Source organism: Abrus precatorius, unplaced genomic scaffold (assembly GCF_003935025.1).
Source record: "Abrus precatorius isolate BTA unplaced genomic scaffold, Abrus_2018 Scaffold9, whole genome shotgun sequence".
Taxonomy (NCBI): domain Eukaryota; kingdom Viridiplantae; phylum Streptophyta; class Magnoliopsida; order Fabales; family Fabaceae; genus Abrus; species Abrus precatorius.
The window spans coordinates 18,843,086-18,856,213 of record NW_020874439.1 but is presented as its reverse complement, the minus strand read 5'-3'; the positions used below and the strand labels follow the sequence as shown (position 1 = coordinate 18,856,213).

Sequence of the window (13,128 nt, the reverse complement as noted above, 5' to 3'; positions counted from 1 at the left end):
TGTGTTATGTTAGCTGCGCCACAACTCAATTCCATCTAGCCTTCCCTTTTCTATTGATCTTTCCCCTTTCCTGCTATGCTTCCCTCTATAGCCCGTTTGGGCCAAGACTTTGGTCTTGTCTTTACATTACCGGAACATTCACTGGCTTTGTTTTACTATAATAAGAATTTCCCATTGAGAGCGAACTAAAGGAATGGGCAGGATCAGGATGCGATCGACCTTTACCTTATCAGTGATAGCATAGCTGTAGACAGGGGCAGGGCTACCAGAGAGGGGATCGATATCGATCCCACAACCGCTTAAATGCGTTTTGAATGAGAGAACCCGGCAAATAAAGGTCTCCCAGGCGCAAGGTAGCGAAATTCCTTGTCGGGTAGCGTTCATTCGAAAACGTTGACCCAGTGAAAGTTCAAGTTCCACTGAGAGACTCGAGTCGTGAGATGAGAATCTTTTTCTTATCTCCTCTCTTTCTACCTGTTCTTTCTCTCTAAAGGAAGGAAAAACCTCTGGTCGTGGATTAGCTAGCCGCCTTACTTAGTGAAAGTGTCTCCGACTCAACCCATACAGGGTCTTCTTCAGTCCGCTTGGAAAGCTATATTATATCTCAAGCGCTTGACTGAAAAAAGGAATGCTAGAAATGGTGGAGTCGAAAAGAAAGGTAGCTTGCTTACTATGTGCAAGGCTATATAAGTGCAAGGGAAAGAAAAAAGGATCCCGGTATCTCCCTCCTTACTCGAGTTCTAGCTTTCTTCAACAGCCAGAAAGGATCTTCACCTACTGGGACCGGCTTCGCGAGACCATTTCGGACTACACAGAGCTCTATTGGTCTCACTTCCTCTCCCAGCAATCAAACGGATGCGAGTTAGCCTTTCTCTAAAGTACCGGCTTTCGCACTAGTGCGCCCTATCCTGTTTAAGGCTCAGTCTTAGTAGTCACTACTGACTAAGGAAAGAAGGAGAAGACGGTCTTCCTTTCGTACTTAACTCTCCTCCTTGCTTCTTTTTTCACTTCACTGAGCTGAAAGTAAAAATACTCCGCCACCTCTATAGCAGTAGTCGTAGAAGACTCATACCTACTAATATATATAGACCTCTTTAGTAATCAACACTCTCAATACACACTAAAACTATAACTATAACTTTCCGTCATGAATCTTTGCCTTCGTTACCCCTTTAGTCTATAAAAGGCGATACTGAGGGCCCTTTTGTTCTAGGATGACTCAAGTGATGATACTGACACCAAGGTTGCTTGCAAAGCATCGGATATGCGAAAGAGGGAGAATGTGCTACATCGGATATTGCTGTAGTTGATGAAAGAGCTGTAGTTTATGCTAAAGCATCGATTACGAATGACTCAATCTATGTATGGTAACCACCCTTACTTTTAGTAGATGGAGATGCACACCTAAGAAAGACAGATGAAAGAGAACCTGCCCTAAGAGATTGGCATAGGCCTGTGGGCCCGCTGCAGTAGAAGGCCATTGCTGGCCTGTCGATCTATCCTGATTAACTTACTTACGCTATTTCTGACTAGAGAGAAGGCTTAGATCGGAGAGGAGCAGCTCTTTTCTTTTTAACAGAAAGTAGTCCTTTAAAAGATGAATGGGACGGAGCTGCTACAATCAATAGCTTCAGCTGCTTTATGTATTGGAGCAGAGGTGGCAGTTAGCAGCAGGAGCAGGACCAGCAACTAGGGTTGTTCACAGAGCAGCCGTCTTTCCCTCTCAAGCGGAGAAGACTGGAACCATGTCCGATCCGGTAGGGATGGTTCTTCTCGACAGATTAAGCTACTTACTAGAGTTCGGGTATTGAACAAGCGGGTGGCAACTTGCCCGATAAGAAAAGTAGCCCGAGTGAAAAATTGGATTAGTAGCTTTGGAGTTCGTTCTAGTTGTAGCTAGGAGTTGCTATGAGTTCCGAGTTGACGAAATCAAAATGAAATCTGTCCGGACTGGTGACACCTGTACCACACTCTATGGCACACACCCCTAGTTGTAGTAGACGAAGATGGTCACCTAGGATAGGCAGACAAACCTGAACCTTAGAAAGTTTAGGCCGGCAGAGACGCTACGAGAGAACCGCCTAGGATGGCAGACTCGATCATCTCTTTCAAAAATGTGGTTTGTTCATTTCGAATCGGTCAAGGGTTCAGACAGGAGATGTGCTTTAGCAAAAGAAGCTTGGGCACATCCTCCAAGAAAGCTAAAAGGACTATATACAGTGTGGGCACCAGATCCACTCAGTGAGGCTGGGAATTTTCGTCCGATATAGTAGTGTTTCAGACTTAAGCTGTGGGATAGACTCCTTCAAATGGAAAGAGAGGTTATATATAAAGAATTAGCTAGTACAAGCTGTGGCACCCATCCCGACTGGGAGTGGAGTAGCCAGGAAGAGGCACCGAGGAGGTTCTGAAAGAACAGAAGCTGAGAACCTGTAGGGACTCCGGTCTAAGGCCTTGGCTGACGTACGATCCCCACGAAGCTCCACCAGAGCTATTTAGATAGATTTTTTGGTCTTCACTTTGGAGTAGGTAAACTCCACCACTCTTTATCGTCGTGGCATTCTTACATAAGTTGAGGAGCAGACTCATTCCGGCTGCCTCTTGCTAATGAACTGGCAGAAGTGCCAATAAGAAGGGAAAGGCAGAGTTGATTCTGTGAGTTCCCTGGCGGAAGGAAGGGTAGCTATGATCTTTATAGATGTACAACCCTCACCTATCTTTAAGATAGGGATGGCACAGATAAAGAGGGAGATGAGCTTAGGAGTTTTCTTGCTGGCGCGAAAGCAACAAGCACCGGTTAGACGACTGGTAGAGGGGGCCCTTTTTCTTTCTGTTGTCCGATCTGTTTTAGCCTCAGGCTAGGCTAAGAAGTGTAGCCGATAAGAGGGCTGATTTAGTAGACCTGTAGGAAAGAAAGAACTCTTAAATAGCTTGACCAGTCGGTCAGGCAGGCCTACTTTCGACCCGTTTCGTGCCCAATACCTCCACCAAATAAGGGTCACTTCGGTTTGAACCGGGTCACTTCACTCCGGTTTGAACCTGCGGGCCCCTCACCCTTCTCTATCTAATTAAAAGAGTCTTTTTTTCTTTAGAAAAGACTCTCGACGAGTTGAAGTGTAAAATGATCGGCAGGAGAAGACGAGATGAAGATGCGGGATCTTCCGCATAGATTCTGGTCTCACTCTCTTCGCTCATCCTAATCTTGGTAGTTGTGGTTTTCGTAACGTAGGGTGGGTAAGCTGGAGGGGACCTCTTATTAAGTTTTAAGTGAAAAAAACAACAGATATTTACTTTTTTTTATCATCCATTGCTCGTAGACAAAATATGCTTATGCTCGTTTCCCCATTCTATTGGAGTGAAGGTTAGCCCAATGTTAGCATTCAGATCCTCAGCCACCTTTTCCTGGCTTTCCAAACAAAGCCCATCGAAGTCCAGTCCATCTAATTCAATTTATTCCCACTCCAGGACGGCCCAAGCAGCTATCTGAGTGCAATCGGCAAAAGCAAGTTTACCTTACTTATTTTAATAATATAATTTGTTCTGCTATCAAAAGTAGGGGAAAGTGTCTGATCCTTTCAATCAAGCGATAGAGGCAGAGGCTTTACTTCAATCGCCTACGCTAGGACGGAGTGTCAAGTGAGGATTGCTCCATCTATGAAGAAAGGACGCAGGGGGCCTCTCTTATTATATTAGGGGAAGCAATCTATGTCATTAACTTTTCTATCTATGTCATTAGATAAGGAAAGAAGGGGCGGTCAATAGAAGAGGCCACAGGCTGTCTGCCTAACTGAAGAAGGCATTAGCCACAGTGCAGTATAAAACCTTACTCGTCAGCATTTGTCCTCCAAGAAATTGATCATACATGGCTTCCATGATTCTTCCCAAATAAGATTGGGAACAGAAAGGTCAAACTCTACACTCACTGGCAAGTCGACAAGGGAAAGCACATCTCATGTGATAGATGAAGCTCCTTCATACTACCTTTTGAGAGGAAGGAATTGGTTACATCAGCATCAGGCTATAGCTTCTATTTGTCACCAGTCTCTCAAGTATTTAGAAAACAGGGTGGATGTTATAGCACCTGGAAACCTCAAGCCCTTTGAGGAAGAATAAGAAGACTATGTAGAAGCCTCGGTGGTCACTAGCCGTGGTCGCTAGTAATCCCAAGAGAGAAAGAAGACTAAGCGATAAATGAAGCAGAAAAATTTGAGAAAGCCCATATTAAGTTAAGGAATAAAGAAGAGGATAAGCTGTGGTGGTCGCTAGCTCCATCCGAACCTTTGATTTGAAGAGGAGCGGAACACTCTACCCTCTTAGCCCCGCCAAAGGAGCTACATGCCCTTAACTGGATGAAGCAAGCACCCGACCCTCGTAGATCAGTTGGACTGGGCCGGATAGCGCATCCAATTGCAGGATAAGGAAAAGCAGAGGAAGAATGGACAGAAGCTATTGGCATAGAATAATATAGTAAGAAAATTAGCAGAAGATCCTTTCTCCTCTCAGCTCTTGGAAGCTCCCTCCGTCGGCAAAGAAGGTTTAATCGGAATGGAGAGGCGGAGGCAGGTAAATAAACCTTTCTTTAAGCAGCAAGAGTTGCGGTGGGCGAAGGTATCAACTCATGTGAGATAGTTTCATCGGCCTTTGGTACCTAGAAAATTTCAATCCAAATTCCCACGGTTCTACTTTCGCGTGGTTTTGGTGTCTCTTCCTCATTTTCTTTATCATTTGAATTTCTCTCATCAATTTCATTGTGCTATGCTATTGAACAAATTCTTTTCTGGTATAAAAAATATCCTTCTTCGCCCTTTATATCCTCATCTTAAGTCTAGATTTCGTCGATTAATCATCTCTTGCATCATCCTTACACCGGTTCTCTTGTGTCTTTCTTTCTGAGTTCGAAATCTATGTCTTAAGCATAGTGCACGAAAGAAGAGTATGGCATCTCTGCTTTATGCTTTCTAGTAAAAGTAGGTAAGCCAGTCAGCAAGCCTATTCATTCCACGCAAGCAAGCTAGCCAAGGGGCCAAAGAGTAGTAGGCTTTCAAAGAATCCCCTTCCCTGCTGTCTGTCCTTTCTTATCTTTTTATCTGAAAAAAAAAGGGGGCTTGAGTGGACAAAGACTTCTTAACGTACCTATTGGTCAAGTGGTTAACGCTCCTTCTTATGCTTTTCCTTCTTCGGAAATGAAAACATTTACCTTGTTCACCGGGTTCATACTCAGATAAGTATGCCACGTATGTCCTTCTTGGTCTGTTTGTTTGTGGCCAGGGGAAGTCGCATGAATAACGAAAAATAAAAAAGTAAGATGCCCCACTAGTCTGATTTTATTGATCACTAGCCCTTACTTACTCTCAGTCACTGATTCAAGAACGAATACCGAGACAGCCGTTCCCTTGCCGGTCTACTGCCTGATGGCTTTACATCGCTAAAGAATCAGTAATTGACAGCAAGAGCTAAGAATCCATAAAAGGAAACAATTGGATTGGCAATGTGCGCTCAAACCTGCTACTAGTCTCTGTGATCACTTATGTCATTTCAGTAACCATCATTCCGCCAGTGAATGTGTAGCGAAAGAAGGGAAAATGACTATTCTGATACATCTGACTGGTTGACTTTCAATCAATCTTCAGAGCACAGAGGGAAGGAATTACCCACACCGAACAGCATGTGTTAAGCATTTCGTTTAGGCAAATAAGAGCTCGCATAGCTTATCTAATCTCCATCATCTTATCTAGCCTTTCCTCGGGAATAGCGGGACGGGTTCCCTATATTACGAGCAACTATATACAATCCTAAAGGGGAAAGCTTCTCTCGAATGTATGAAGGAGAAGAGATACCCGAAGGCATCTTTTCAGAAGCATTTCCTACCCCGCCTGAAGCTAGCATATACCCGCCATGGCGAAGAGGCCATATGTTGCAGAGGTGTGTCGAGGCCTGCTACGCAGAGGCTCACAGGGAAGAAAGAAAAGGGAGGAAGTGACTTCTTGCACAGATTAGCCGCTACGCTCTTTGCTTTATGGCTTACAGGAGTACTTGACTAGCCTGCTTGACTGATCTTACAGTTCTCGAATCAGCTCTTAGGGGGGTAATTCATTATGCTTAACACAGGGGGTTCGGGCGTTGCAAACAAAAAACAGAAAGAAGGGATTGAGAGAGGGGATAAAGGGATTTGGCTCTGCAGATGATTTTCAGAAGAAGGATCGCATTCTCTACTTCTATCATTGGTGCTTTCGTATATAAGGAGCTTTTTGGTATGAAAGGTGATCTTAACTATAAAAAAAATAAGAGAAGAAATATCGTATCAAAGAAAGTCTTACGTGCTCTCTCCTCTTACTTAGATAGAATAGAGAAGGTTGAAGCTTATAGGTGGTGCCCTAAGCGCAAAGAAGCTCCCATCATGCTACTTCCACTATATGCTTAACACATGCGAGTCGAACACGCTCTGTAAACAAAGGTCGACCATTCTTATCTAATCGAAAGGGGAAAGCTCCAGCATGCGAAGACGAGTGGGCGAGCTTTATTTAAGAGAGAATGGGGGTCGTGGAAGAATTAGGTTCAAGTCCCATAGCCCAATGTGTCGAAATAGAATGATTGGGTCGACCAGATCATTTTTCTTTGTTTTCCGGTATACCGCTCCGCAAACAAGGAGCGAAAGAGCACGAAAAAGTTCCTATGGTTTTCTTCCTCATTCTCCATAACCCACATAGAGATAGGCTTAGGCAATAAAAATGCAAGTCCATTTTTACCTTGGACTAAATAAGCCTAATCTATTTGAACCCGCTACTTATGTCAGGTTGGGCCAGGTTGTCCGTTTTGGCAGCTCTAATAAAAATTACACATATTAAAATGAAAATATCACAAATAAAATTATACTTAATATTTAAAAAAATTAAATCAAACTTCTATTCAATCTTTTAAATATATATTTAAATTATTAATTTAAAAATAAAAATATAATTTATAATATATATATATATATATATATTCAATCACAATTTTAATTATGCATTTCTCAATCAATAATTATAACTCGTGACTTTTCTTTTCTTTTATTTTAAAGTAAATTACTCGAGTCAAATTTAAATTTATTTATATATACGTAATTAGAAACAATGTTTGATTTGATTATATAAAAGGTAACGATTTTTTCTTTAAAAATAAAAAACTATGACCAACTAACTACATTTAAAAATTATTTTGCTAAATATATATGATGTCTATTTTTTTTATAGAACTTTGTGTAATTAATTTGTAAAGATCATGATAAGTGTAGATAAGATAAAATATCATATCATATATTTTATTAATTAAGTACTCTTATAGACTTAAATATAAGCAAATATAAATATTAATTAATTTTAGTTTATTTAATGAAATTATTTCTAAAATACTCTTTACTTAAATGGAATTTACTTAAATCCTTAAAATATCATGAAAGGCGATTTAGAAAATAAAATTTATTATTTAAATAAAATTAAAAAATTAAATAAAATTTTTTGCTATTCTCAACTAGTGTGAATTGGTTTCGGAAAAGTATTTGTTAAAGTAATAGAAATAATATTAATTTATCATGTTACATATTCTATCTTGTTAAATCAACGTAGTTAATATAATTCATCGGAATATAAATGTGTTAGAAGAACAAAAGAATAACAAATGATTTTTTTAAAATACTCTTTATATAGTTTGTCCTCTCACTCCTGTCTATTTTCATATATTTAAAAATATTAAAAATATATAAATCTATAAATTAAAAATAAATAATTTATACTGCGTAAAAAAATTAAAATTTAATTTACTAGATGCAGAAAAAAATAATTTTATCATTTTTGATGTATTTATATTATATCTATCAAATATATATTAAATATTAAATATGATAAAAGTTTATTGTACTTTTATCTTATCCTCCTCTTTTATCATATTCATTTTGATTTTATCTTAGCTACTAAAATAATATTCTAAACTTAAATCTCTAGTCATACAGTTTACCCTCAAAAGTTCATCTACCTTAATTTTTGAAATTGAGTAGTCTATTAGATTATTATTATTTGGTAATGTACCATCTATTAGATTTTGCTGCCAATTTGCACTAAAATCAGGCATAAAGCATGCCAAATTTGCACTAAAATCAGGCATAAAGCATGCCAAATTTGATTCTCTCTTGTTCATGCAATGATGCATCAAAATTGACCTTGTAAAATCCAGCATGCAGTGGGGTGGGGATCATGTGTGTGTAATGTCATCATCAATGGTTAAGTGGGATAAATATTTTTCACGTTGTATTTTCTGCAAACAAATCGAATTTATTTTTCAAATACAATGTTTCACATCCATCTATTGTACCTAATACAATATATGACCCACAACATACCATTTTCTGATGCCAACTAAATATGAGTCACCTTTGAACACTGGTAATCTGGTATTAGTAGCACACATTGGATAAATAGCATCTGATGCAACACTTTTCGCTTGCAAATTAACACGTACTAAAAGAACATTTTCCATGTTTATTGGTAAAGACTTAATTACTAAATTTAGTATAGTTATAACAATAAATGATGGAGGAAATGGCAGCTTAGTCCTTTTAGTTTAAAGAATTTTTAAGGTTTGCTTCCCTTGCTAGTTTAACTCCAAAGTTATCATTATATATGTGTCGCCGGAAATTACCGTCTTGATCACAAGTGCTTCATAATGGAGTTTAAAAATCCCTATTTTGTATGCATCAAATAAACCAAAAGCAAGATAATGTATTAGTATTCTACAATGTTTAAATAATAATTATCTTAAATTAACTGTGTATATTCATTAGAATTTTGAAAATATTTATTTAACCTTTAAATAATAATTTTTAAATTTTTTATTTAAAAATTATTTAAGTCAGCGCCGTGAGAGGAAAATATAAAAGACAAATTTATATATATCGTCTTATATTTGTTATAGCTTTGCCAAAAATATTTGATTCCAAGTATCTGGAATTCCAGGCAAACACCAATGTATGCAATCTGCATTTCGTGGGTTAGCCTTTTCCTCTTGGGTTAACAACTTTCCCTCAGATTCAGTGTAAACAGAGGAATGAGCATCAATCCTGTACTCTGAGATTTGTGTAATGTTGATAAAACTCACTCGAACCTTCATTTTCTTCACTACATTTTCCACCACACTCATCATACCCTTATTAGAACCACTTCCCCAATGATTCTTTTTCATTATTGGCTTTGTCTCATTGAAACATTTCACTCCATCTTTGTTGCCCCAATCCGCGCTTCTGAAAACATCACACATTAATTTGTAAGCAACCCAGTTTTTTTTAGTTTGAATTATAATTTTCTTAAGAGAGACCTTGTGTGTGTTGGGGACATAGTTGTGAAGAAGACCCGTGTTTTGTTTGGATTGATATTTGAGTCAACCCAGTTGGCCCATGTCCTCAAAGCCAAGTTGTAAGCAACTTGTGCATCCAATTCTTCGTAACCTTCTTCTCCATTGCCAAATGAACCCCATCTGGAACCAAGCTAGATTAGACACCATTTTCTTCCTCTTGGTTAAAGATTAAATGTGCAATTTACTGAGTTTTGATGAATCAAAATTATTTCGAAGCAAATAGATGAATTTGACATGGACATTGACGTTCCATTAGATTGTTTAAAGAGCAAACTATGCTTTACATATTTGAAGGTTTAATGAACAGAATTTTGTTAAATTTTAAGTAATGTGTGGATACAGTTTACTCTAATTTATTTTAGGTAGCATGCAACAGCTAGGTTCAAATTGGAGAGGACTTACAGTGCTTTAATCTTAATATCACTCATCCACCAGACATAGGTATTGAAAATAAGGATATCCACTCCCATCCAGTTTTTGGCACGATCCATGATCGAATCAACTTTTACTATCTGCTTCTTGGGATCCCTTATGGTAAAGAACTCAGTATTGGACTCCACAAGCATTGGGGCCCAATAAAATTCTATGGTAGCATTATATTCCTATATGAAGGTAAAATAATAATTAGCTTGAGTTTTCAAAAAATTAAAACTATAAATTATCATTTTAAAAACATATAAAAATACCATAAGACATCATACACAAAAAATTATAGTTAGGCCATTTCATGGTTGATGAGAAAAATTAAAGATATGGACATCGAATTAGATGCCCATATGTACTATTCTTTTTAATTATTGTAGGCATAATGCAAATAGAAATTTTGGTCCTACTATTGTGAAATAATATTGGCATAAATTTCAAAACATAAATAAATAAATAGTAGCTTGACACGCTGTTGATCCATGGTATTGGAAGGGTATCCAAGAAGCATTTTAAAATATGAAATTTGAACACAACTTTTTTTTCGATATTATTTAAGAAATTAAAAGTAAAAATGATCAAATAAATAGTAAGTGTTTAATATTTAATTCACACGAAAAATTTCAAATAATAAATACTATTTAACCATGACAATTAGGACACTTTTTAGTCTTATTCTTAAACTATTTTTGATATGGTCGTTTATGCATTTGGGTATTGGATAAAATAATCAATTTAATTATATAGTAGTCATAGGTTAAAATATCATTTTATTAAAGATAACAAAGCTGATTCTATATTTATTTATTTTGAAGCTAAACGATCCAGAACCAGGAAACCATATGTTTAAATTATAAATGCTTGAATATAATATTTAATGTTTATCCTATGAGTACCTTGGCTTTGAAGACTGAATGAATTCCTCGTGTCATAGACTTTTGCTTTTGAGGTATGATCCATTCAACCATACAGACAAAGGATTCCCATTGGCTTTTTTGCAGTGAATCCCCCACAAACAACAACCTCTTTCCTTTAAGCTTTTTGAGAGCTAGTTCTGGATTAAATCTGAGAAACGTACATCACTTTAGAATTTGAGATGTTTAAATTATTAACTTTAAAAATTTCAAAAATTATTTTAATGATGATTTATAAATATGTTATTATATTTAATATTAATTGAAGAAATGTAAACATTAATTACTGAAATTATGAAAAGTAAAAATCTATTTTATTTAAAAATTAATTAAAAGTAAGATTAATATTAATATAATTTGGTTTAATGTGAGAACTCTTGACACATGTCACTGTATAAGAAACACTCATGACTTTAAGACAAAAAAACGTATGATGTAACTTTACAAAAATAAAAAATGTAGTCTCGATGCTTAAGAGTATATTAAAGAATGTGTTGCTATAACATGAAGAATGAGACCAACCGGGGCAAGGTGCAATCTTCTGGGTGCCATTCCCAATGAAGGTAGTAAGAATCTATCCTCCCATTCTTGACACAAGAATATGGTCTACTTATGTATGGACAGCTTGTGTCTGAGTACAAAGACTTTATTGAACTGTTAAACACCCATTTTCCATTTGTAACATCACACTCTTCTGGGTCAAAATCGAATCCACCATCAAACCATGAACCATTTATAATCTCCTCTTGTGTCTTTACATCATCTGTTAGTTTGCATGAGATATCATTGATGCATTATAGTAAAATACCCAGGTTGGTAAATAAAAAACGATTCAAAAAATGTTTAAATAATTGAAACAAGAACAAAGAAATGTGTTTAATTATTTTGTTTCAACTAAAAATATTATGAAATTTTTTATTATACCAATTTTAAAATTTGTTAATGCAATAAATGAATAGAGAAAAGATAAAAAACGGATTTTGAGATTATTATTGTCTTAAGAAAAAAAATTAATTCTACTTTAAAATTATAAAATGACTATTATTTTAAAAAATAAAATTAATTAGAAAATTATTTTTCGGAGAGTTATACTATTCAATGTTATTAATAATTGGATTCTATGATATTTTTATTTTTAATAAAAAAAATATTACACATAAGTTCTTATAATGTGTCATTAGCTCTTGTTATAAAAATTAAATAAATAATAAAATTTTAATAATGACTAAATTTGGAATTTTTATTTATTTTCATCTTACAATTATAGAAATTCTTTTATGTATAAAGTAAAGGGAAAATGAGGACTTACTGGACTTAGCCTTGATAATGCTTTTATTAGGAGGTTTGAAATTGAAAATGGAAGAGGAAGAAAAGAAAGAGAATCTCTCTGCATAGAAGATGGCTATGAATAGAAGGACACAAATTTTGGTGATAGGAAACTTTCCTCTGGGAGGCTTCATTGTTCCTATGTGATCCTGATGATGGGGATGAGAGAATTGAAGCTTAAATGTAGTTGAAAAAGTTTTAATTGATGCAAAGGACAAATCTTAGGGAGGGTGTAGGGGAAATAGTACATGTATTTTTTGAGTGTGAGTGAAGTTGAATCATAGGAATTGGTCAAGAATAAACTTAGCTGAAGTATAATAGAGGTAAATAATTGCCTTGAAAAGTGAAACATCTTGTGTTCCTCATCTTTTGTCCCTGCTACTGCAAGTCTGGAAGCTATGCATTTATTCAGTTGCTATGTTCTTTACATTTCCTGTGTGAAACATGTAACACTGAAATGTTATTGGAAGGGTTGTAATGTTAATCTTTCTTCAATATGATTTGTGCTAAAAGTGAGTGCATAACACATTTGTTCACAAGGCAAGTAGATGTTGGTCAATAATCAGGGCTGCTATATTAATATCTAGACTTTTAGCCAATTTTATGGTTAGATTTTTTTAAGTTAATCAAATAAAGTTTGTTAAAATTATTATTTCATTTGAAGTTTAAATTTTAATTTTTTTTATGACACAAACTTATTTACTAAATTATCGTAATAAACTTTATTTGATATTTTTAAAAATTAATAATAAAGTCAATTTATTTAAACTCTGTTGAGAATTTGTTAATTTTTTAAGTAATATTTATTAATTTTAATTTTCAAAAAATATTCAACAATGAAATTTTTTTTATAAAGGTTTAAATATTTTTTTTGTCTATATATTTTTGTAAGTTCTTTATTTTAGTCCTTGCATTATAATTTTTTTTTTTTATTTTTTGTGTTTCAAAGACTTCACTCCTTTACCTTTAGTTTAATGAACTTAATTTTACTTCTAAACTCACTAGTTCATGCTTCCCAAGTAACTTTTGTTTTTTGTTTTTTTTGTTTTTACCTCTTTTTCTTTTTTGAGTATGAGTGAAG

The 13,128-nt window shown here is 35.6% G+C and overlaps 2 protein-coding genes across 2 annotated transcripts in view; both read right to left on the bottom strand.

Annotated features, from left to right (window-relative positions):
• Positions 1-1,173, bottom strand: part of LOC113850478 (ATP synthase subunit alpha, mitochondrial) — a 5,929-nt gene extending 4,756 nt beyond the window's left edge. The window contains exon 1 of the mRNA XM_027481039.1: positions 1-1,173. This exon is cut by the window's left edge and continues 4,756 nt beyond it. The gene's annotated coding sequence lies outside the window, so the exon portion shown is untranslated.
• Positions 1,174-8,940: 7,767 nt separating this feature from the next.
• LOC113851343 (protein trichome birefringence-like 3) lies at positions 8,941-12,225 on the bottom strand. The gene is made up of 6 exons (XM_027481805.1): positions 12,031-12,225; positions 11,244-11,484; positions 10,704-10,872; positions 9,787-9,986; positions 9,346-9,504; positions 8,941-9,271 (listed from the first exon to the last, which is right to left on the bottom strand). Exons 1-6 carry the CDS (start codon positions 12,179-12,181, stop codon positions 8,941-8,943), a joined length of 1,251 nt encoding a protein of 416 aa, XP_027337606.1. The 5' UTR covers positions 12,182-12,225.
• Between the last annotated feature and the right edge of the window lie 903 nt (positions 12,226-13,128).